Raw genomic sequence first — 25752 nt, 5'->3', positions numbered from 1 at the left:
GCAATTCTTTACATAAAATTACTTAAATATGAAAATACTGATTTTTTTCCCTTTATTGATCAAATTTTCTTTGAAGGGGAAATAATAGCTGAAAAAAAACTATTAAATTTTCTCAGAGCTTATTCAGATTAGAATATAATATATCTTTGTATTCTTTTACTGAATTATTCGTTTCACAAAAGAAACTATTCGTTGGCTGACAGAATATTTAAACTTGCTGACAAAATTTATTAGGGGAATAAAGCATGATTATTAAAAAAAAATAATAATAATAACAAGAACTTAAAGAATTTGCTAATAAGAAAAAATTCTGGCAAATTAAAAAATGCAACAATCTAAATATTTGCTGACAATGTTGAACTTAAGAAAAAAAAGTGATTAACTTGCTTACAAAATATAACAAATTGCTGATATGATAGAAGAATCTGCTAACAAAATAGAAACATGTGCTGATAACGATAAAAACTTGTTTACAAAATATTGTTGTCGCAAGTTCTGGTCGGAGGAAACAGTGGTCCCAGTTTCCCTTTCGGCTTCAATTGGGACTCGAATCCTTTGGGGGAATTGGCTCCTTTCCCTTCAAAGCGAATACTTCAAGAGCCATTCATTGAAGTCTGGAATATAACTGCCTCTATCCGGCCTGGACTCGAGGCTCTTGGGAAAATAGTGAAAATAGCTGCTTATAGCGCTTAAGTCCAACTAATCACTACTTAAACTCAATCGCGCGATTACACGCTGCATTGAGATACTCACCTGCGCGATCCACCGCTGCAGTGAACTAAAGCCATAGCCGGAATCTCCCGCGCCTCTCCAAGATCGCCCGCAGCCGACATTCAGGCGCAGCTAAACGCGCGCCAATTCCTAAGCGAGAGTTATTGTGCCAACAATTTGTAGCGGCTGACGCCGGCGGGATAGAGGAGATTTGTGTAATAAAGTGCTGTTCAAAGGATACTGCCAGTGTTTCCTCTTCTGCCCCTTTCGAACACATCCTCGCAAAGGTCATTTTTACGACAATATAATAAATTTTGCAGGCATAATAAAAGAATTTTAGAACTTAATGACCGAATTTAATAACGTGCTGACAGTGAAAAAAAAAAATTTATTATGACAGAACTAAATATTTGACAACAAAATAAGAAGAATCAAACAATAGAAATTCTAAAAGCAGACAGAATAATAGGATTTGTTATCAGAATTCAGGATTTTTATTACAGAATATACAGCTGAATTCTGAATAGCTCAATTATTAATAACTGAGAATTTACTTTTTGCTGACAAAATGTCAGATAAAATTCTATTCTAAATTCTGAATTCTAAGCTAAAAATACCTACTAAGCTTAATTAGTATCCTTGACGCTTAAAATTATGTTGTTCTTCAATATTTTTCTAAAATCATATCTCAATAATTAATTATATTTAAGGAATTTAAACAAAAAAAAATTTAATGTTCTTCTCACTCTAACTTTTTGCTTTATTTAGATAAGATAAGATAAGATGACTTTATTTATGCCCCAGTCATAATTACAACATAAAGGGACTATATACATAAGTAATACAATAAAAAACAGAATGCTAACTAACAGAGATCTACGAGTAAGGAAATGAACTTCAAGTCATGTTATTCTATACAAATTCAGTGCTTGACAGTTTTTCTTTCAGTTTAGACAGGGAGATATTTGGATTCTTAACTATGAACTCATTGAATAATTTAAGAGATGAAAACATAAGTGCTTTAACGCCAAACTTAGTGGTACGCGGCTTGTTAGTTACAATTGGATGAGCATTTCGGGTATTTTGGATATTAACTTTCGTGTTTAAAACTAAATTGGAATGCAAGAGACCGTTTTTAACTTTATAAATGTGGATGATTTTCTGGGCATTGACAGAATTTAAGAATTTAACTATTTTCCTATCATGATAATCTCACTCAGTAATATCTTTTAAATTGTAGATCCTTAAAGAATCTAATTAAAATAAATTCTTCTTCGCATGAAGAACTATATGCTAATGAATTTTTCAAAAATAATTTAACAAAAATATTCCCCTTTTATAGATAGTACAAAAAACTTCGTTGAGAAGAACCAACATAACTATTAGACTAATAACCAACCTCACAAATGACATAAAACCTCCTCCATAAGTATACATAAGGTATTGTTGAGCCAACTAGCAATTTCAACTCTGATTACATTTTAATGCTTGCACCAACTCCACCCTCACGTTTCAGGCCTCTAAAATGTTTCTCTCTCTTCTCAATCGGACGATGTCCACACAATATTGTGTTCTGAACGGTAAACTTGTTAAATAAATTATCCATCATATAAATCACCCACACGACACATTCTCCATCGCAATTCTGTGTGTAAATGTCCTCTCATTGAGCATGATCGCTGTAGCAGCAGCCAACAACAACATGCGGGGTTTTGCAGTGTGGTGGAAACTACACATTGAGGAGTTAGGTACGTTGTAAGTGCAGTTGCAAGAACAGTTTTCCCGCTCAATTTCTCCACCATCGCGTACACACCCGTGTGTTGTGGAAGTTGCCAGAGCAAGAGGTCAACGCAAAAGAAAGTCCACCAAGTCACCAAAGCAACTTAGCTGCTAAACAACTACGTCACGATTTATGCGACGGCATCCTCGCCCATTGCAGTGTGACACGCCACACGAATACTTTTGAAAATTGATCGGAATCCAAACGTATAAAGTGAAATAAAATACAAATGGATTCTTGGCAGAGAGAGAGAGAGGAGAGTATTTAGGTGTTTGTGGGATGATGGAAATGGAGTCCAATGCCTTGAGAAGCAACACATCAACTAAATGAATTGCTAAAGAGGATTTTTTTCTTCTTTTACTTCATCACACATCTTGAGGTGAAAATTGTTGTATTTGAGAGCAAAATGAAAGAAAAAAGAATGAAAGACATCGCTCGAAGTTTGCTACTTATGTTGTGAAAAACCTGTCTTTTTAAATGTAGCATAAAACATTTTTGTATGTTACCAACCACATGAAATCATACCATATGTTTAGTTGTAAGCAAAGCAAATACACACCCAGTTGAAGCATAAAAACAACCAAAACTCTTGCATGCGGGATACCAACAATATTTTTAAGACATCCACTCATTCCATTCTTTGCTTTTTTAGCTGTGATTCTTTCTTCAAAGAAGCACAGCTTCTGTGTACACTCCAAAATGCAAAGTCGTCAGATCGGGCTCAAACTTGGGATGAGCACGAATTAGGGTCCCTACATTCCAAAAAACGGTGGCGCCAAAAATCTTTCCGGCCGGCCGTCCGGCCGGCCGGAACCTTTTGCTAAATTACAAGAGAACGGTAATAGATAGAGACTTGCGGTCAACGGCAAAGTTCAAATATCGGGTGGAAGACATCCGATTATGAGGTCAAATCCAACCCCCCACCCCTCCGTCCGCCATTTTGAATAACCTCAAAATTTTGTTTTTGCTATATCTCAGCCCCTGTAATAGCTAAAAATCTGAAATTTTTATATGTTGTAGGGGACATCAATACCTTTCCAACGATATCTCATTTTCGAAAATCGGCCAAGCCGTTTAGCCAATATGGCCGTCGCAATTTTTCATCGAAAATCGGCCATAACTCGAGAACGGCTTGACCGATTTTGATCAACTCAGGCTCAAATGAAAGATATTAACAAGCCCTACAACTGTTCGGAACATCGCAAGTTCAAAAAATGACCGCAAGTGGCGCTAAAATCGAAAACAAAATTTTCGATGAGTTTTCGATGAATATCTCGAGCACCGCTTTATAGATTTGCTTCATATTTTGATATGTTATAGCTGACTATAATATCTTTCACCATGCCAAAAATGAAGAAAATCTATGTAGCCGTTCCGGAGATATCGCTTTTTAAAGTTTACGTGTCATATCTTGAGCTAGTTAAGTCCCGCGCCCCGCGAAGCGGGGCGTTTTATATATACATATACAAAAGTAAAGTGAAATATATGTATATAAATGCATAGATATATACATTATATATACATATAAAAATGCAAAGATAAATATATATAACTGCAAAGATAAAAATTAAATATAGCATGGATGGAACAGTATAAAGCGAAAGGACGGTAAGTAAAACTTACGGGCTGTGATTCTTTCTTTGTCAGTGAAATGTGAAATTGACTGAAAATTGAGGGTGGGCAAATTTTGAGGAAGGCGTATCTCGCGTACCGAATCACAGCCAACGCCCACGATTAAGGCTTCTCACAAAATTTCTGCGCGTTGGCTGTGATTCGGTGCGCGAGATACGCCTTCCTCAAAATTTGCCCATCCTCAATTTTCAGTCAATTTCACATTTCACTGACAAAGAAAGAATCACAGCCCGTAAGTTTTACTTATTTTCCTTACTCCAACACTGATCATTCTTCTTCGTGTAAGTGAAACATTACCTTTTTTTTTTTTTTAAAGCTCTATACATATTTTATGTTGGAAAAGTCGTTCTCTTTTGCACTAACGCGCGCAAAGCCGGGCAAGTTGAGCATAGTTTGTAGCTGTGTGTGTGTATAAAACATTTCAATACAACATACAAATACAAAACATACTCAACCATATATACGAGAAGTTGAGCCATCGAAACATTAAATAGCGCCAAACAGCAAAACCCGCCAGTTCCCTCTTGGATACCGTGTTCAACACTTGCCTTATAGTTGGTTGTCTTTTTACCACGAGGAGGAGTCTCTCTCTTTGAACACTCTCTTGTGTGAACTTTGGTGTGTTGAGTGATTTATTTTATTTTATTTTTTTTTCAATCAAAGTTTATGTTGTCCCTTGTTGTGTATTTATCAGAACAATTTCACTCCACTCTGCATTTGCTTTTTTTTAAATTAAAATTCTTCATTATAGCGGTGTACGTGAGACAAAGAAGAAGAAGAGTGTTTAAGAGGGTGGAGTTGTTTAAAATTAAGAAAACTTTCCATGCTCTTTTGAATGAAACTTCTTTAAATCGAAAAATCAAAACAAATCTCAATTCTTTTCTCTTTTCCTTCTGATTTAGACCCTCTCAAGACGCCAAAGGCAAAATTTATTTATATTACGTGGAATAATCTCATATATAGGCAGGGTTCAAAATGTCTACTGCAGGTAGTTTTTATTGTGATTTTATTTTTCTGTGTTTGATACACTCGCCCAAAAAATCTCAAGCGTGTTCTCTCGCAGTCTTCTCCATTCCATTCTTACACTTCTTCTTCAACAACATCTCTCATACTCATTGGTTTTCTTGCCCATTCTCAACATTGATTCTCTCTCTCTGCCAAGATGCCATCACACCGCGCGTTTAAACTTTCTCACCAAACGACACCCAAAGCGAGTTTTGTGATAATATTCTACCCAGAGAGACTTTTGTGTGTCTTCATTTGTGCCACGATTCAAGTTTTTTTACTCGGAGTGTACCTCATTTTCACCAAAGAGGAAAATGCATGAAAAACCATTGAATCCCATCTTTGGGGGTTACCCATTCAATCAACCCACTTAAGTGATCGTGAGCACATTTTTTCGCATAGAGAAAATGTTCAAATTATGCGTCTCTCTGTGTCATATGGGATGGGCGTTGTTGCTTTGGTGCAAAACGGGTGTGATTGTCTCTCATTGTAATTTTCTCCTTCACATCACCCTCGTTTACTACAAAAAAAGCGCATTAAAACTTACAACAAGTGGAGAAGACCACGCGTGAGACATACGCAAAGTATTTAACAATTATTTGTACCATCAAAAAACATCGCAATCCTTCTCTCTCTCTCTCAATGTGCTAACAAATAAACATATTTTTGCACCTCTTCTCATTGTAATCTCAAACACTTGCTCACCAGCATATACATTCAGGTTGATGGTATTGAGAAAATATACACAATACAGCGTCAAATGAATGAGATTTAGTGGAAAAATAATAAGAAGACAAAATTCTCTTCTTCTTCGTCTCTTTTGCAATAAACATTTTTGCTTTTGTGGCCATTTAAACAGCGCCCCTAATACATGCGAGAGTTATGAATTGACCAACATTACCGCATAAGGCACACACAAATACTTATGAAATTATGCTCAAACATACATTTTGAACGAATGAATCAACAGTCAGATAATACAAATAGAGTTGAGAAAAATATGCAGTTTTAACATAAGTGCAGAAATGTTTACTTTCCATACAGTAAGGAGCAAAATTGAGGACTTTAAATTAGGTTTCTTGAAGTAATTTCATTATTCTACTGAATGAAGCAGAATTTTAAGGACACGAGCCTTAATAAATTAAATTAATTTTAACTAATTTTAGTTTCTGAGAGCATTTTTAAGTTTCGAAGAGCTTTATGCTTTAATAGATTGCTAAAGCTGTTTAAAAGTCCTTAAAAAACTTACAAATATTTTCAAAATCAAAAATAATTAACAAAGTTGAACGCTAAAATATTCATAAAAATGAAAAAAATCTTTATTATTTCCCAGCAAAATCTTCAAAACGTTAATTAATTGATTTTAAAATCAAATAATGAAAATTAGAATTTATAACAAACATTTATTATTTGTTTACTTTATGGCTCAGGGGATAGAGCGCTTTGCTCACACCTAAAATACCCTGGGTTCGAGTCATGACGATGACAATCTTTTTTCGCGTTTTTGTTGGTTGTAAAACCCTTTAGAACTTTTAATAAGAATTTTCATGGAGATTTTCTCGCTAAATTGGAAAAATTCTTCAAATATCTTAGAATTTTCAAGAAAACCATGAAATAAATTAAACAAAAATGCTCCCCATTGTATTATTTAGATAAACAAATACGAGAATAACCATCTGACAAACATCTCAAGAAGGAATAAAATTGTTTATGCATCTGTGAGTGGAGTGTATCAATGAAAAAGCTTTCTTGTGTATAAAGATCAAAACATCTGAAGCACATTTAAAAACATTTTTAAAATAGTTTCTTTCTTCTCATTTTCTTTTTTTTATATCTTTCCATCCAGTGGACAATCAATCGCACCCACTGTGAAGAAAACTCTTCAATTTGCAAAGTCACAGAAACACACGCAAAAAAATTTATAATCATCCATAAGAAAACATTTAAAAGAAGAAAATTTGAAGCACTCTGATATAAAGCAAATTTAGCTCAAGTCCAACAATGAATATAGGTATCAAAAAAAATTCAAAGTCATTTAAATTGAGTGTGTTACAATTGATTAATCAAATTGGCATGATGGACCTTTTATTGTCTTCTCCTCCACTAACCACAACGAATGGCAAGAATTGAAAGATTTTGCAATAAAAAAAAAATTTTGTAGAATTCTTTTTCAATAAAAAAAATTTAAAGAACAAAATTTGCCACACTTTGTAGCACAAAAACATTAAACTTCTTCACGTGCCTAACCAAAGAATTTTATCTCATTTTCCACGATTTTTTTTTCTCTTAACAATACAAAGTAACTAAAATGAACTAAATGAATGGAATGTTTTTTTTTTGCTGCCTCCCTTTTAAAACACAATTGCACTTCCGTCTGCTCTAGTGAGACAAGAAAAAAAATTAAGAGAAAAACTATATATTTAGAAGAACGAGAGAATGAAAAAAAAAGTAACAAGACTTCATTGAAATGCTGGAAAAATGGAAACTTCATCAAACTTTCTCATGACATTTTTTTCCCCATTCACATGAGACTCTCACAGTAACAACATCTTTGCATTTTGCTATCTTGATGTTTTTGTTTTCTATCCATACAAAACTTTAAGTTTAAACTAATTGAGATGTTTTCTTCTCCTCTCTATCATGCACTTCATCAACAATTTTTGGTATTGTGTTACCTACATGAAACAATTATACAAAATTGTCGCAACAAAATAGAAATTTCGCACCTCAAAATGGCAAATTCCGGTGAAACAGGAACAGGAGTTGATTCGGCGTACAAGAATAATTACGTGACGGGTGCCAACAAATACTGGCCAACACTTTTCAAACTATTCGAATTGGTAAGTTTGATTATTTTCTTATTTTTTTAGCTGTGTTTCTTTCAGACACAGCTTTTGTGTACCGAGCAAAATCGAAAGTCGTCAGATCGGGCTCAAACTTGGGATGAGCACGAATTAGGGTCCCCACATTCCAAAAAACGTATGCGCCAAAAAATTTTTTTTCCGGCCGTCCGGCCGTCCGGCCGGAGTACAACGCTAAATTGCGAGAGAACGGTGATAGATAGAGACTTGCGGTAAACGGCAAAGTTTAAATATCGACTGGAAGACATCCGATTATGATGTCAAATTTTACCCCCCACCCCTGCGTCCGCCATTTTGAATAACCTCAAAATTTTGTTTTCGCTATATCTCAGCCCCTATTATAGCTAGAGGGCTGAAATTTTGATATGTTGTAGGGGCCATCAAGAGCTTTCCAACGATGCCTCATTTTCGAAAATCGGTCAAGCCGTTTAGTCAATATGGCCGCCACAATTTTTCATCGAAAATCGACCATAACTCGAAAACGGCTTGACCAATTTTGATCAACTCAGGGTCAAATGAAAGATCTCAACAAACCCTACAACTCTCTAGAACATCAGAGGTTTCAAAAGTGACCGCTAGAGGGCCAAAAATCAAAAACAAATTTTTCGATGAATATCTCGAAAACGCCATTATCGATTTGCTTCATTTTTTGATATGTTATAGCTGACCATATTATCTAGCTCCATGCCAAAAATGAAGAAAATCTATGTCGCCGTTCTCGAGATATAGCCTTCCAAAGTTGGCATGTCATATCTCGGGTTCTACAAGTCGGATTTTGATCAACTCAAGTGCAAATGAAAGGTTTCGTGAAGCCCTACAAATGTCTAGAACATTGCAAGTTCGAGAAATGGCCGCGAGAGGCGCTAAAGTCAAAATCAAAATTTTCGAAAATTTCGAACTCGAATATTTCGAAAATGCCAATATCGATTTACTTCATATTTTAATATATTATAGTTGAGGTTAAGACCTTTCCAACGATAGCTCAAAATCGAAAATCTATGGAGCCGTTCCCGAGATATGGCGTTTTAAAGATTTCTTAGGGGATTAATTTTCAACTTTTCCCGACTGCGCGTATTTAAATTAATTTACGCTCTAGTTTGCTCTCACAAAATTGGTACACTGAAAGAAACACAGCTCTCGTAAGCTTGGACAGCTTACCAGTACATTTAAATTTATCTTTAAGAAATTTTCTTTGTCAAGAAAAGTTCTTTATAAGCTCTTGAAACGTTTTTTTTTTAATTTAAAAATAATAAAGAAAACAGCTCAAAGATTTGAAAACTTTGACTAATAACTTCAATAATTTCAAAAATTCCCGAATTCTCAGTTTGACTAATAACCCTCCTAGAACTCTTGCAATTACAAACTAAAACACCCAGACAGTTCCTAAAAACCATTTAAAGGGTTAAAGATCACCCATCCGCCTACACTTTAGTCCCACCACCCTACAATGCTGCGTAAAACTGTACAACAAAACGCTCTGAATACATTACATTTGTGAATCATTCAAGAACAATTGTGAAAAGAAAAACTTCCACTCATATGGGAATAAATTAACTTCCACTTAATGCTAATTTATGCATAAAAATGTGCATCTTCCAATTGGCTACTTGCCTTTCAGCTCGATATATTATCACTTAACTCATTATTTCATCACTTTGGACATATTATTTCCTCTCCGTGTAAACAAATATGGGTGTGAAGATCCCAATTCTTGTGCTCTCAATTTCCTCGCGCGCGATCTTTTCATTTCATCCCGAAAGAAATTGCACGTGCAATCCCCCCAAAACAATGGAAACAGAGAAATTTCCCGCAATTTTCTCTGAGAAAATTGTTGTAAAAGAAAAATTTAAATTGCATTGCCGAGCAAAATGCAGTCATGAATTAAAATGTAAAGTACTTAATCTTATCTTCCTTTTTACAATAGGATAAAAAAAAACGTATGAGAGCGTGAAACTTTCACTGACACCTCCAAGTCTACATTAATGTATCATATATCATTTCCACAGACTTGTGTGGAGTTGCATTTCATGTAAATGAATGAAAATATAAACACACTTGCGCAAAGTTCACGGTGAGGGTGGGAAAGAGGAGATTTTCTGCCATTTAACCCACATTTCCCGTCGACTTTTTTCGCTCTCTCCCTTCCTTTTCCCAGACTGAAAAATCAATTGGATATCGATTACTTTGTTCCGCCGGACTACCTGTTCTTAGCCTATAACCACACGAAAGGGAGGATTTTTTCACGTGTAACACAAAGAACACCTCCCCTTTGGGATTAATCACAATTTCATTGCCGTTAGCACGCCATCAAAAACTTGCACTCTCTACCGCGTGCGTTTGCAAGCCCCCGTCAAAAAAGCCACCCCTTCTATCATGTGAATGACCAACACACCATGCGTGACCCCAAAGGTGGAAAAATGGGCCAAAAGTGAAGTAGAACGCAATATCTCCCTCAAGAATTAATTGAATGGGTGTGTTCCTGGGACAATCAATTAGCCATTTAGCACAAATGTTTACCTGAAATTTCCTTCCATGAAGCTTTCTCACCTCAAAAAATACTACAAAAAAGTATATAAATAAATTCCAAAAGTGATAATGCCCCATTCTCTCTGTCCTTTATCACTTTCTCACCCTCCCTAAATATTAATCATATTGAGCAACAATGGCATTGCGTGCTCAAATTTCTCATCAATTCCCATCATATGGCGCCCACGAAAAAGGGAATCACAGCTAAACTACTAATTTTCCTCGTGAAACAAAAACTAATGGCTCTCGCGGAGTTGATCCAAAGTTATTGAGCCTTCAATCACCTTTACCTATCTATATAATATCAGACTATATCTATATGTATTGTATGGAATGAAAGGACATGAAGAGGAAGGTATAATGAATCAATCAAAAGTTCAATGCAGAAGAAAAATGAAAAGAAATTTCCCAGGAAAAGTTATAAAATATTAAGGAATGACACACCTATGATGCGAAATAAATAAAGGATTATGTCCTACTTCCTTGCTGTTTATTTTAAGGTAGTATAGGATATTATTAGAATCATAAATTTGATTAATGTTATGAACGTTTTGCAAAATGAACAATGAAATATTTTAATTAAAAATATTTGAAAAAGCAAAGAGATTTTAAGAGTTCAATTTTCTTATTATGATTTGTTAACGTTTCCGGCAAGGGGTTTTTATCTGCCGAATATTTTGACTGTTTTCGCAAATAATCACAATTTTTCCAAAGATCTGAATATTTTCATTTTCAGCTAAAATTTAGTACTTCTTCGGCTTGAATTTAGTACTTTCTCTGTTTGAATTTACTGCTTTTTTGAAAAGTACTTTTAGGAATTGAATTTAGTATACTTATTCGCCTTAAATTTAGTATCTACTTTTTCCATTGTTTTCAGTACACTTCTTCAGTTAGAATTTACTATATTTTTGGCTAGAATTTAGTCTTTTAATTATTGAATTTACTTAAGATTGAATTTTCAAAAAAAAAAATACTGAAGCCAAAGTAAAAAGTTTAAGCCGAAAAAGTATAGGTACTAAAATCAATAGTTAAAAGTACTAAATTCTAGCCAAAAATATAGTAAATTCTGGGTAAATTTCACTTCTTTGGTTAGAATTTAGTAGGTACTCTCGTTCGTCTATTGAGTATTTTGATTCCTTTGGCGAATCATTCAGTTAGAATATTGTTTCCGGGATTTTTGTCCCCTTCATCAGTTATTAAATAATTTCCAAGCGATCATGGCAAAATCTCTTTATTAATTAAGTAAAATAAATAATTTCTAATTATTTTGCGCATTAATCGGTTTTTTATGAATGTTTTCTTAATCTCTTTAATTTTTTTCCTTCCTAATTTTATATTTCAAATTAGTAATAAAATATTCAGAGAAATTCTTTAAGGTGAGATTTTTTTTTAGAAATTCTTTTGATTACTTTCTTTCAAGAAAGTTCAAGAAAAATATTTGTTATTGATTACAAAGCTCTTCTTATTAATTTCCCAATTTTCATTACTCTCTCCAATCATTTACAAAAAAAATATAGACCAAAAGTCTAATTCAGCAAATGAAATAACTTTGAACTTTGCGTTCATTTCTCTTGAAACAATTAAATGATTTTCCGGCGGAAAATCATGTTTTCCTGCCCTAAGGTCATTGGTATTTCAGGTAAACTGAATAAACACAAGAAAGAATCACTTAAGACCTATATAATGCTTGTAAAAAACATAAAGATTAATCACATTTTGTTTTGTAGATCTTGTTAATGAGCTACTGAAAAATTTTCCTTGACTTTATGAGATTTCTTCTATTTACATTCACTGAGAATTCCATTTAGGAGTATAATGTTGCAAAGTTAAATAGGCCATAAAAGGCAATAAAACATTAAACATTTTCAACAGAGAATTTACTTAAATTCCTGCGTAAAATTGTGTGTTTGGAACCACCCATTAATTTTCGTAAAACATTTAGCATCTCATGAATGGCCATTCAAACTATATAATCTGAGTCAGAGGAGTGAAGAATTTTTTATAAACGACGTCTGCGTGACATGGTTGATAAGTTTATTAAAATACATTCTTCATTTGCAAGACTCTGTTGCTACAACAAAACCACATTAGATCGAGATCTAACATCTCTCTCTCTCTCTCTGTGATGCATTTAATTGCGCAAATAGCAATAATAATTTAATAAAAAAAATCACGAGAAAAAAGATTTTATGTAATTTTGTATGGAGAATCATGTGTCGATGTTTCATCACAATAGATGTGAGAAGAAGGAGATATAGATAGAAAAAAGATAAGTTGTAGCAGTTTATTTTTTGGCCTTGAATTGAAAATTGTTTAGTGGAGAAGAGGAAAAATTACATCAGCAAATGGTCATATTGTTGACTTATTTTCATCAATGAGTGGCGCGAAAAAAAGGCGCATAAAAGAAGTTTAACGCCTGCGGTTAATATGGCAGAGTATTGTTACAATGCTTCTATATGAGAGCAAAAATTGCTGTTAATTGAATTAACACAGGTAGCCCCGCAGCACCAGAGTATATAGAATGATTTGTAGTGCGAAAACAAAGAACAACAAAAAATTAAACTTGGAAGATAAGAGACCTCTAAGCACAGAATATAATACCATTGATTGAGGGACAAGTTCATGCTCTTTTGCAAGAAAAGAACAAGAGGTGGGTACACACAGAACAATCACATACCCCAATGTAACACACAGTGAAGGTCAACAGACGAAAATCTTCTTGTAAACAAACTCTTAAACATTAAAATGTTTCTTTTTTTTTCTTGCAAGAGACAAGCCATTTTCTCAGGCATTTTATGGGTTTCCATCCGCCACAACAACAACAACATTACTTGCAACCACTCATTTCTTTTTCCACGGAATTCTCCTCTCTGTCTCATTGACTCATTTAAATGAGCTCAATACTAATATAGGAGAATATTCAATTGATGAGATCGTGCAAAAAGGAGAATTTGTATTAAATATAATTTTTTCTTCATTCCTCCCAGGCACTTGCAATTGTCTGCATCGGATTGCTCGATGATCCCGCCAACAATACCCATTACCGGACATTTGTAACACAGCGCACAATTGCCCTGTGCTATGCCACCTTTGGGGCCTACATCATTATCTCCGGAGCCTATTTACTGGGGAAGGTCTTCCAGGACACGTAAGTTCTTTGACTTTTACATTTTATTTTTAATTAAAATATTTCTATTGCCCTTTGGCAAAGAATCTAAAAATGATTTCATTTTTTTCGATCGGAAAATTAGTTTTTTAGCCAAAAGAACGTTTTCTTGATCAAAAAAAATTCTATCTGATCAGGAGAGTGTTCAGTTTGACCATGGCTCAGAGGGGGAAAGTCAGAGTTGTATTTAAGGGGTTGTTTTGGGATTTTCTTTAATTTAAAAACGTTCAAAATGCATTATTAACATTTAAAATTTCTCTATTATAGCTTTGATGTTTTTTTTTATATTTTAAAATTTTTCTAATGTTTCAAAATTCTCTTTCTAAATTTTTTTATGTAATTTTTAGCAATAAGATAATTTTATTCGATCTCTAATGAAAGACTAGAGTTCCAGTACGTTTTAAGGGGTGTTTACTTTGACGTCTTAGCAACTTAAAGACCCTCCCTGGTTACGATGCTAATGGCACATTTCCGAGACAAATGAAACATTTTTCTGACCGATTATTAAATATTTTCCTGATCATTCAAAACATTTTCCCGCACCCAAAGAAACTTTTTCTGATCAAGAGATTTTTTTCCCAAAAATTTGATTTAATTTTAACTTTTTAGTTAATTTTAAAAAGTTTTGTGAGGGAAATTTAATAAAGGTTCAGTCCTTAATAATAATGTAAAGGCTTTCGGAATTGTCTTTAGTGAAAATATTTTTAGAATCATTTTAATTTATTTAACTTTTTTTTTACAGAACTACATTCATACATATTTTAACTATTTTTTTTTGCTAGGGGGGGGGGGGGGGGGGGGGGGGGGGGGGGGGGGGGGGAATAAAAAAAACTATTTTACCTATTATTTTAAACACTTATGGTGAAAAAAATTGCACCAGAAATGAATTTTGACTTTTAAAGAAACAAAAAAAAACATTTTGCAATAAAATTAAGAATTATTGTACAAAATCAACCCCTGTTTGATCTCAATCATCCCTGAAGTTAAGAAAAACGAGATTAATATTCAAGAAGACAGAACTAAAATTGTTCTCAAAGTTCTATTTTTTTATAAAAGACTTATCACAAAACTCTTCCATTTGGCTCTAAAATTCATCGAAGAAGATCTTAAAATTAATTAATATTTCAATTGAATAAGACAACTGGAAATAATTTATTAATTACCTATTTTTCTAAAAAAAAAAAAAAGAAATGAAATCTCTAATTGAAATATATCGAAAGATTCTCACAAAAAAAACATTCCCACGATTGAAATTGAATTCCATTCGCTTCTCTCAAGAGATTATTACTTCTTTTTAAAGTTTTAAACCTTAAAGTTACTTAATTCCCCGCGCAACTCTTTTGATATTTGCTTCTGAACTGCGTAGTAAATTGAAACAATCGTGAAGGTTCTTGCCAACAAACGACCGATTCATAAATCCCAATTACTCAAACAACAAAAAATCCGCACATTGCAATGCTTGAAAAAATATTAAATAAATATAAATTTTCCACAAAAATTTTCCAGCTGTATGAATTCACGGAAAAAGCCTTCAAAGAGTAATTTGTGAAGAGGAGACAGAGAAAAAAAATTGTGATTATTTTACCATCTTGGGAGGAAATGAGAGTATAATTTTCAAATTATCACCGTCTGTTCTTTTTTTCGCCCACAATTTCTTAGTTTAGAATAAAAACGATTTTTTTTCTTATTCACAATTTTGGTTTATTCTTTCACAGAATGACATGGAAGACAGCAGCTCTGCTAAACTTCATTGGGGCCATTCTTTTCGTCGCATGTGGGGCTGCCCTTCTGCGTGACTGGTCAGAGACGAAAAATCGCAACTACTGGCATCCAAACACCCAACGAATGGACCTTCTCTGTGCCGCTGGATCCGTCGCCGTTGTTGCCGCTGTGGTCTTCCTCGTTGATCTCCTGGCAACATTGCGACAAGGAGTTCGCGGCTACTTGGAATAGGCACACACCTACACATCATCCCTTTCGCGAATCTTCCCCGTAGAAACACTTCTGGAGAATATTTCTCACAGAATGTTTGTTTTTTGTAATCTTAAAAATTCACACGCGAATATCATTCCTTCCCTTTTTCTTCAATCACTTAATGACGATTTCTTGTAGCATATTTTTGCAAAAAAAATGCAAAATATTTTGTAGAGAGCACAATTTTTTTTAAAGTTATAAAATAAGTGAAAAAGACGATTAAAAGAAAAACGATTAGAACGTCCAGAAATTCCGTCCATTTGTCTCACGTAAAATTTTCCCTTTACCTCTGAGATGGAGGTTAAAGTAATTAAAAAAAAAAGAGAAAATATTAATGAATATTTATTTTAAAGATGAAGTTTAATTAAATAAAAATCGTACAAATTAGATTTGAGTGTTTTTTTTTTACTTGAATTTCATGATTTTTATTCTATTTAATTTACTTCTAATTTGTTAGATTTCTGCGACATTTTTCATAATTTTTTAAACGTTTATGGACCTGATGAAGGGTCTGAAGATGGTTCAAAAAATTAATAAACTTCCAATTCATTTTTCCTGATTTATAAACAGTTAAAAAAAATCATTTCTAAATTCTTTTCAACTTTTCCTCCATCTCAGAAAAGAACTTTTCATGTTAAGAATTTTTTTTCTCGAGAAGAAATACCAAATAGTAGATATTTAAGATGAAAATAAATCACATCTTGAGACGATTAATGTACAAATAAAAGCCCCCCTCAAAAGGGGGGCAAATCAACATATTCTTATCTAAAACTTTATCAATCCATCGTGCCTTTTAGTTTTCAATATTATTTTTTAATAATTAGCTGTGATTCTTTCTTCAAAGAAGCACAGCTTCTGTGTACACTCCAAAATGCAAAGTCGTCAGATCGGGCTCAAACTTGGGATGAGCACGAATTAGGGTCCCTACATTCCAAAAAACGGTGGCGCCAAAAATCTTTCCGGCCGGCCGTCCGGCCGGCCGTCCGTCCGTCCGGCCGGCCGGAACCTTTTGCTAAATTACAAGAGAACGGTAATAGATAGAGACTTGCGGTCAACGGCAAAGTTCAAATATCGGGTGGAAGACATCCGATTATGAGGTCAAATCCAACCCCCCACCCCTCCGTCCGCCATTTTGAATAACCTCAAAATTTTGTTTTTGCTATATCTCAGCCCCTGTAATAGCTAAAAATCTGAAATTTTTATATGTTGTAGGGGACATCAATACCTTTCCAACGATATCTCATTTTCGAAAATCGGCCAAGCCGTTTAGCCAATATGGCCGTCGCAATTTTTCATCGAAAATCGGCCATAACTCGAGAACGGCTTGACCGATTTTGATCAACTCAGGCTCAAATGAAAGATATTAACAAGCCCTACAACTGTTCGGAACATCGCAAGTTCAAAAAATGACCGCAAGTGGCGCTAAAATCGAAAACAAAATTTTCGATGAGTTTTCGATGAATATCTCGAGCACCGCTTTATAGATTTGCTTCATATTTTGATATGTTATAGCTGACTATAATATCTTTCACCATGCCAAAAATGAAGAAAATCTATGTAGCCGTTCCGGAGATATCGCTTTTTAAAGTTTACGTGTCATATCTTGAGCTAGTTAAGTCCCGCGCCCCGCGAAGCGGGGCGTTTTATATATACATATACAAAAGTAAAGTGAAATATATGTATATAAATGCATAGATATATACATTATATATACATATAAAAATGCAAAGATAAATATATATAACTGCAAAGATAAAAATTAAATATAGCATGGATGGAACAGTATAAAGCGAAAGGACGGTAAGTAAAACTTACGGGCTGTGATTCTTTCTTTGTCAGTGAAATGTGAAATTGACTGAAAATTGAGGGTGGGCAAATTTTGAGGAAGGCGTATCTCGCGTACCGAATCACAGCCAACGCCCACGATTAAGGCTTCTCACAAAATTTCTGCGCGTTGGCTGTGATTCGGTGCGCGAGATACGCCTTCCTCAAAATTTGCCCATCCTCAATTTTCAGTCAATTTCACATTTCACTGACAAAGAAAGAATCACAGCCCGTAAGTTTTACTTATTTTCCTTACTCCAACACTGATCATTCTTCTTCGTGTAAGTGAAACATTACCTTTTTTTTTTTTTTAAAGCTCTATACATATTTTATGTTGGAAAAGTCGTTCTCTTTTGCACTAACGCGCGCAAAGCCGGGCAAGTTGAGCATAGTTTGTAGCTGTGTGTGTGTATAAAACATTTCAATACAACATACAAATACAAAACATACTCAACCATATATACGAGAAGTTGAGCCATCGAAACATTAAATAGCGCCAAACAGCAAAACCCGCCAGTTCCCTCTTGGATACCGTGTTCAACACTTGCCTTATAGTTGGTTGTCTTTTTACCACGAGGAGGAGTCTCTCTCTTTGAACACTCTCTTGTGTGAACTTTGGTGTGTTGAGTGATTTATTTTATTTTATTTTTTTTTCAATCAAAGTTTATGTTGTCCCTTGTTGTGTATTTATCAGAACAATTTCACTCCACTCTGCATTTGCTTTTTTTTAAATTAAAATTCTTCATTATAGCGGTGTACGTGAGACAAAGAAGAAGAAGAGTGTTTAAGAGGGTGGAGTTGTTTAAAATTAAGAAAACTTTCCATGCTCTTTTGAATGAAACTTCTTTAAATCGAAAAATCAAAACAAATCTCAATTCTTTTCTCTTTTCCTTCTGATTTAGACCCTCTCAAGACGCCAAAGGCAAAATTTATTTATATTACGTGGAATAATCTCATATATAGGCAGGGTTCAAAATGTCTACTGCAGGTAGTTTTTATTGTGATTTTATTTTTCTGTGTTTGATACACTCGCCCAAAAAATCTCAAGCGTGTTCTCTCGCAGTCTTCTCCATTCCATTCTTACACTTCTTCTTCAACAACATCTCTCATACTCATTGGTTTTCTTGCCCATTCTCAACATTGATTCTCTCTCTCTGCCAAGATGCCATCACACCGCGCGTTTAAACTTTCTCACCAAACGACACCCAAAGCGAGTTTTGTGATAATATTCTACCCAGAGAGACTTTTGTGTGTCTTCATTTGTGCCACGATTCAAGTTTTTTTACTCGGAGTGTACCTCATTTTCACCAAAGAGGAAAATGCATGAAAAACCATTGAATCCCATCTTTGGGGGTTACCCATTCAATCAACCCACTTAAGTGATCGTGAGCACATTTTTTCGCATAGAGAAAATGTTCAAATTATGCGTCTCTCTGTGTCATATGGGATGGGCGTTGTTGCTTTGGTGCAAAACGGGTGTGATTGTCTCTCATTGTAATTTTCTCCTTCACATCACCCTCGTTTACTACAAAAAAAGCGCATTAAAACTTACAACAAGTGGAGAAGACCACGCGTGAGACATACGCAAAGTATTTAACAATTATTTGTACCATCAAAAAACATCGCAATCCTTCTCTCTCTCTCTCAATGTGCTAACAAATAAACATATTTTTGCACCTCTTCTCATTGTAATCTCAAACACTTGCTCACCAGCATATACATTCAGGTTGATGGTATTGAGAAAATATACACAATACAGCGTCAAATGAATGAGATTTAGTGGAAAAATAATAAGAAGACAAAATTCTCTTCTTCTTCGTCTCTTTTGCAATAAACATTTTTGCTTTTGTGGCCATTTAAACAGCGCCCCTAATACATGCGAGAGTTATGAATTGACCAACATTACCGCATAAGGCACACACAAATACTTATGAAATTATGCTCAAACATACATTTTGAACGAATGAATCAACAGTCAGATAATACAAATAGAGTTGAGAAAAATATGCAGTTTTAACATAAGTGCAGAAATGTTTACTTTCCATACAGTAAGGAGCAAAATTGAGGACTTTAAATTAGGTTTCTTGAAGTAATTTCATTATTCTACTGAATGAAGCAGAATTTTAAGGACACGAGCCTTAATAAATTAAATTAATTTTAACTAATTTTAGTTTCTGAGAGCATTTTTAAGTTTCGAAGAGCTTTATGCTTTAATAGATTGCTAAAGCTGTTTAAAAGTCCTTAAAAAACTTACAAATATTTTCAAAATCAAAAATAATTAACAAAGTTGAACGCTAAAATATTCATAAAAATGAAAAAAATCTTTATTATTTCCCAGCAAAATCTTCAAAACGTTAATTAATTGATTTTAAAATCAAATAATGAAAATTAGAATTTATAACAAACATTTATTATTTGTTTACTTTATGGCTCAGGGGATAGAGCGCTTTGCTCACACCTAAAATACCCTGGGTTCGAGTCATGACGATGACAATCTTTTTTCGCGTTTTTGTTGGTTGTAAAACCCTTTAGAACTTTTAATAAGAATTTTCATGGAGATTTTCTCGCTAAATTGGAAAAATTCTTCAAATATCTTAGAATTTTCAAGAAAACCATGAAATAAATTAAACAAAAATGCTCCCCATTGTATTATTTAGATAAACAAATACGAGAATAACCATCTGACAAACATCTCAAGAAGGAATAAAATTGTTTATGCATCTGTGAGTGGAGTGTATCAATGAAAAAGCTTTCTTGTGTATAAAGATCAAAACATCTGAAGCACATTTAAAAACATTTTTAAAATAGTTTCTTTCTTCTCATTTTCTTTTTTTTATATCTTTCCATCCAGTGGACAATCAATCGCACCCACTGTGAAGAAAACTCTTCAATTTGCAAAGTCACAGAAACACACGCAAAAAAATTTATAATCATCCATAAGAAAACATTTAAAAGAAGAAAATTTGAAGCACTCTGATATAAAGCAAATTTAGCTCAAGTCCAACAATGAATATAGGTATCAAAAAAAATTCAAAGTCATTTAAATTGAGTGTGTTACAATTGATTAATCAAATTGGCATGATGGACCTTTTATTGTCTTCTCCTCCACTAACCACAACGAATGGCAAGAATTGAAAGATTTTGCAATAAAAAAAAAATTTTGTAGAATTCTTTTTCAATAAAAAAAATTTAAAGAACAAAATTTGCCACACTTTGTAGCACAAAAACATTAAACTTCTTCACGTGCCTAACCAAAGAATTTTATCTCATTTTCCACGATTTTTTTTTCTCTTAACAATACAAAGTAACTAAAATGAACTAAATGAATGGAATGTTTTTTTTTTGCTGCCTCCCTTTTAAAACACAATTGCACTTCCGTCTGCTCTAGTGAGACAAGAAAAAAAATTAAGAGAAAAACTATATATTTAGAAGAACGAGAGAATGAAAAAAAAAGTAACAAGACTTCATTGAAATGCTGGAAAAATGGAAACTTCATCAAACTTTCTCATGACATTTTTTTCCCCATTCACATGAGACTCTCACAGTAACAACATCTTTGCATTTTGCTATCTTGATGTTTTTGTTTTCTATCCATACAAAACTTTAAGTTTAAACTAATTGAGATGTTTTCTTCTCCTCTCTATCATGCACTTCATCAACAATTTTTGGTATTGTGTTACCTACATGAAACAATTATACAAAATTGTCGCAACAAAATAGAAATTTCGCACCTCAAAATGGCAAATTCCGGTGAAACAGGAACAGGAGTTGATTCGGCGTACAAGAATAATTACGTGACGGGTGCCAACAAATACTGGCCAACACTTTTCAAACTATTCGAATTGGTAAGTTTGATTATTTTCTTATTTTTTTAGCTGTGTTTCTTTCAGACACAGCTTTTGTGTACCGAGCAAAATCGAAAGTCGTCAGATCGGGCTCAAACTTGGGATGAGCACGAATTAGGGTCCCCACATTCCAAAAAACGTATGCGCCAAAAAATTTTTTTTCCGGCCGTCCGGCCGTCCGGCCGGAGTACAACGCTAAATTGCGAGAGAACGGTGATAGATAGAGACTTGCGGTAAACGGCAAAGTTTAAATATCGACTGGAAGACATCCGATTATGATGTCAAATTTTACCCCCCACCCCTGCGTCCGCCATTTTGAATAACCTCAAAATTTTGTTTTCGCTATATCTCAGCCCCTATTATAGCTAGAGGGCTGAAATTTTGATATGTTGTAGGGGCCATCAAGAGCTTTCCAACGATGCCTCATTTTCGAAAATCGGTCAAGCCGTTTAGTCAATATGGCCGCCACAATTTTTCATCGAAAATCGACCATAACTCGAAAACGGCTTGACCAATTTTGATCAACTCAGGGTCAAATGAAAGATCTCAACAAACCCTACAACTCTCTAGAACATCAGAGGTTTCAAAAGTGACCGCTAGAGGGCCAAAAATCAAAAACAAATTTTTCGATGAATATCTCGAAAACGCCATTATCGATTTGCTTCATTTTTTGATATGTTATAGCTGACCATATTATCTAGCTCCATGCCAAAAATGAAGAAAATCTATGTCGCCGTTCTCGAGATATAGCCTTCCAAAGTTGGCATGTCATATCTCGGGTTCTACAAGTCGGATTTTGATCAACTCAAGTGCAAATGAAAGGTTTCGTGAAGCCCTACAAATGTCTAGAACATTGCAAGTTCGAGAAATGGCCGCGAGAGGCGCTAAAGTCAAAATCAAAATTTTCGAAAATTTCGAACTCGAATATTTCGAAAATGCCAATATCGATTTACTTCATATTTTAATATATTATAGTTGAGGTTAAGACCTTTCCAACGATAGCTCAAAATCGAAAATCTATGGAGCCGTTCCCGAGATATGGCGTTTTAAAGATTTCTTAGGGGATTAATTTTCAACTTTTCCCGACTGCGCGTATTTAAATTAATTTACGCTCTAGTTTGCTCTCACAAAATTGGTACACTGAAAGAAACACAGCTCTCGTAAGCTTGGACAGCTTACCAGTACATTTTAATAAAATAAATCAAAACTTAAGCAAAAAAGAAACTTATTGATTCAACAAATTTACATTTAAGGTTTCTATGTTAAGAATAACGAAAAGAACGAATGTCCGACAGAATAAATATAATTTTCATGTTAGATTCCTCTATAATAATAATTATTTTGTAGATGAAACTCATGGAATAAAGAGATACTAAAGCATATAATGCGTTATACAATTAATTACAGTCTCTCGTGGAAGGTTTTTGCTGCGAAAAAAAAACCTCCAAAGCTGTAATTAAAATGTGTAGATCGTGTCCTACTTTAGCGTACCCCCTTCCAGCAAACTCTTTGGAAAATGCGCTAAATCGTATGTTTACATGAAAATACGCATAATTAGGCTAATTGTGGGTAGAAAATCTCTCTCTCAGATTTCTTACGGGATCATCCCCCAAAAAGTGCGTGACCACTGTGTGGATTCACTTAGCTAATGAGAAGCCTCTAAGAAGGACTTGCCCATAATTGGATAGATTTATCCTCTGATTTATCTGTCCTTGTGGATCATTCTTTAAAGTATTTGGAAGCCAACACCTTCCGGAAGAAGATTTTCTTAAAAGACGGATTTTCGGTCTCACGCTCGGCTAATTAATTTTTATTTCAGGCCAACGTTTCGGACTATTTAAGTCCTTCCTCAGGTCATTCAATAGACAAAATTAACCACGTTAAGAAATAATCACAAATCACTACATTCACAACACGGCTTTCTCTATCTCCTCTCATTGGTGGCCAATCTGAACTTCCGGAAGGACACAACGTGAAGGGAAATCAAGGATAAAATTTCTGGACTCACCTGTGTTGATTCTTCTCCGTAGACATTGTCGAAGTAGTAGATCTTTGGGGGTTCTCCGGGGCTACTGGAGGGCTTTGTCACTGTGATGGAACGATTGATTTTGTCCACTTTCACAATATTATTCGCCCCTGCGTCCAATTCCAGCTTGTCCATGGGGCGCACCCGGATAACCACCCTCACATTCTCAATCTCCCCTTGCTGCTGCTCCTGTTCCTCCTGCATAACGAAACACCAAAATTTACTCTCAACAAACTCAATGAGTTCACCTAGAAGCTCTCTTTTTTTCAATTATTTATGCAATTTCTTGAGAAAAAGGTGAAATTTTATGAATTATTTATTTTTCTTTTCAGGGGGGAAGTTTGACGTTCCACCTCCACCTCTGAAAACCAAAATATGCCCTTATTTCTAAGAAATCTCATCAAAATTTAAGGATTTTTGGATTTATAACAAAACTAGAGTGCAGGAGATTTAATTTAGGACCACTCACCGGCATTTTGTGTTGTTTTTCTTTGCAATTTTCCAAGTTTTTCCAAAACAACACAACTTTTTTCCTCCCTTCTGTTTCTTCTTTTCCGTTCTGTCAATACCAACTTGAATTTTCGTTTACTTTTGACAGTTTGACTTTTCTTTTGGTCATTTTCCGTTTTCCTGTTTCTTCCCTCCCACTGCAGTTTTCCTATTTCTTGGAAAAAAAGCCACAAAGACATCAAACTGATGATGAATATAAATTATTCGAAACGTTTTAAACTAAAAGAGATATTTCACCATTCAAAACAATGCTGGAAACATGAAAAACTAGGATTTTTCATCCCCATTCGCTCTTCCAGTAAATCCTCAAAGGGGGAGGCTTCGTTGGCATTCATAAGACTGGGTCCTCGTCAGAATTCTAGCTTTTCCTGACTCCCCAACTCTATTCTTCCTTTATTTGTTAAAAATCTCCAATTTCCACCGCCCACAAGAGGAGCAGAAAAGGCAGAAAAAAATTTATTGCGGCCGCCTTTTCTCTCCGGCGCGCAAGAGAAGCCGTCAAAAATGACACTCTCAATGGTGGAAAGCTCAAATTCCGCGGAAAATATAAGAAAATTCATCTTTGGTCGTGATTCCCACGGGTACGGCGGTGAGGAACTTCCTGACGTTGAAATCCTCATCCCGGAGTTGCGGCAAGCAGCTTACAGCTCATACACCTGGCCGTGTGCCCCCATTCTCAGCCTCTTCCTGTGGCAACGCCGAGAATCTCTTGTCAACAAGCGTATCCTCGAACTCGGTGCCGGTACATCCCTTCCGGGTATCTTGGCGGCAAAGTGTGGTGCTCAGGTGACGCTCTCAGATCACGCCACCCTCCCTAAGACACTCTCTCACATCAATCGGTGTTGCCTTCTCAACAATCTCACTCCTGGCGAGGATATTGCTGTAACGGGGATTTCGTGGGGCCTCCTGCTGAATAGCCTCTTCAATCTTGGTCCCATTGATCTCATTATTGGATCTGACTGCTTCTACGATCCAACTGTCTTTGAGGAAATCCTCGTAACCGTCTCATTCCTTCTGGAACACAATCCTGGGGCAAAGTTTCTCTTCACATACCAAGAGAGAAGCTCAGATTGGTCCATTGAGGCTTTGCTGAAGAAGTGGAGACTTCGGTGTGCCAACGTTAGTCTCAGCGGCATCAACGCTGGTCTTGACATCAGTTTGAGGCGTCTCATGGGTGGTCACACCATCCACCTACTGGAAATAACTCTCACCCCGCAGAATTAATTGATCTTCAACAACAATGTCCGGCGGAGTCTCATTGATAAGGAGCTTCCATCGTGTCTTCGTCGGCAACCTCCCGTGGACTGCCGCTGGGAAGGATTTAAAGATGTACTTCTCCAAATTTGGACACGTCGCCTCCACCTCTGTTGTCTTCGACAAGACAACCGGCCTCTCCAAGGGCTACGGATTCGTCGAGTTCAGCACTCACGACGGATTTATCGCTGCCACCAACAATCAAGTCCACCACCTCGAGGGCAGAGTTCTCAGTGTTCAGAAAGCCCGCAACATCGACTGAGGAGGGTCACAGCAGCAAAAGCAAAAAAATCTCCTTATCGCATTTTTCCCAACAAACCCTCAAGAATATTATGCAACAAAAAAGAGAGACGCAAATGAGAGATAAAAAAAGGCCAACGAGACTTTTTTTTCTGTGAATAACTTTTAAATTTTATACCTCTCTACAAATTACACAAAATGTAGTAAAAAAAAATCATTTAGAAAATATACAAAGGAAATTATCATAGTTTTTTTTTATTTAATCTTTGTGTATTAATTTTTTTTATCGCTTCAGCTGTGATTCCTATGAATGAAATGTTGTAAGTCACAGATATTGCAATCAATCGACGAGGGGCTTAAGAGTATAGCTTATTTGTTTTATTTGATTTTTTTGAGGT

At 35.0% G+C, this 25752-nt stretch overlaps 3 protein-coding genes and 1 long non-coding RNA gene across 7 annotated transcripts in view; 3 read left to right on the top strand and 1 right to left on the bottom strand.

Annotated features, from left to right (window-relative positions):
• The window catches only part of LOC129786437 (kinesin-like protein KIF3A), a 30294-nt gene extending 6128 nt beyond the window's left edge, over positions 1–24166 (bottom strand). The window contains exons 1-2 of the mRNA XM_055821476.1: positions 23820–24166; positions 23333–23548 (exon numbers count right to left, since the gene is read on the bottom strand). Of these exons, the coding sequence (XP_055677451.1) occupies positions 23333–23548; positions 23820–23825 (222 nt within the window). The 5' untranslated portion in view covers positions 23826–24166. The remainder of the gene's footprint in view (positions 1–23332; positions 23549–23819) is intronic.
• LOC129786524 (uncharacterized) lies at positions 4588–16413 on the top strand. Of its 4 annotated transcripts, none has more exons than XM_055821613.1 (5): positions 4588–4741; positions 5026–5111; positions 7844–7968; positions 13503–13663; positions 15397–16413. In XM_055821613.1, the coding sequence occupies exons 2-5, from the start codon at positions 5099–5101 to the stop codon at positions 15632–15634; spliced, it is 537 nt and encodes a 178-aa protein (XP_055677588.1). In that variant the 5' UTR covers positions 4588–4741; positions 5026–5098; the 3' UTR covers positions 15635–16413. The 4 variants fall into 4 exon arrangements, with proteins under 4 accessions (XP_055677588.1, XP_055677590.1, XP_055677591.1 ...); XM_055821615.1 differs by lacking the exon at positions 5026–5111 and adding an exon at positions 6975–7139 and having other exon boundaries at positions 4589–4741; XM_055821614.1 differs by lacking the exon at positions 4588–4741 and adding an exon at positions 4795–4878.
• LOC129786546 (uncharacterized) lies at positions 17883–22709 on the top strand. The gene is made up of 3 exons (XR_008750135.1): positions 17883–18097; positions 18382–18467; positions 21200–22709. It is a non-coding gene; the product is annotated as an uncharacterized LOC129786546 (long non-coding RNA).
• A 114-nt stretch (positions 24167–24280) lies between the features above and the next one.
• Positions 24281–25601, top strand: LOC129786513 (histone-arginine methyltransferase METTL23). The gene has a single exon (XM_055821599.1). The coding sequence runs from the start codon at positions 24365–24367 to the stop codon at positions 25082–25084; it is 720 nt and encodes a 239-aa protein (XP_055677574.1). The 5' UTR covers positions 24281–24364; the 3' UTR covers positions 25085–25601.
• The last annotated feature ends 151 nt before the right edge of the window (positions 25602–25752 follow it).

This window comes from Lutzomyia longipalpis, chromosome 1 (genome assembly GCF_024334085.1).
Source record: "Lutzomyia longipalpis isolate SR_M1_2022 chromosome 1, ASM2433408v1".
Taxonomy (NCBI): Eukaryota; Metazoa; Arthropoda; class Insecta; order Diptera; family Psychodidae; genus Lutzomyia; species Lutzomyia longipalpis.
The sequence above is the reverse complement of the archived record's forward strand: the minus strand, read 5'-3'. Positions and strand labels throughout refer to the sequence as shown.

Coding starts and splice junctions, on each gene's coding strand:
- LOC129786524 (XM_055821613.1), top strand. Junction 7,969..13,502: donor TTTTCAAACTATTCGAATTG/GTAAGTTTGATT, acceptor CATTCCTCCCAG/GCACTTGCAATTGTCTGCAT. Junction 13,664..15,396: donor GGGAAGGTCTTCCAGGACAC/GTAAGTTCTTTG, acceptor ATTCTTTCACAG/AATGACATGGAAGACAGCAG.
- LOC129786513 (XM_055821599.1), top strand. CDS start 24,365: ATGACACTCTCAATGGTGGAAAGCTCAAATTCCGCGGAAAATATAAGA.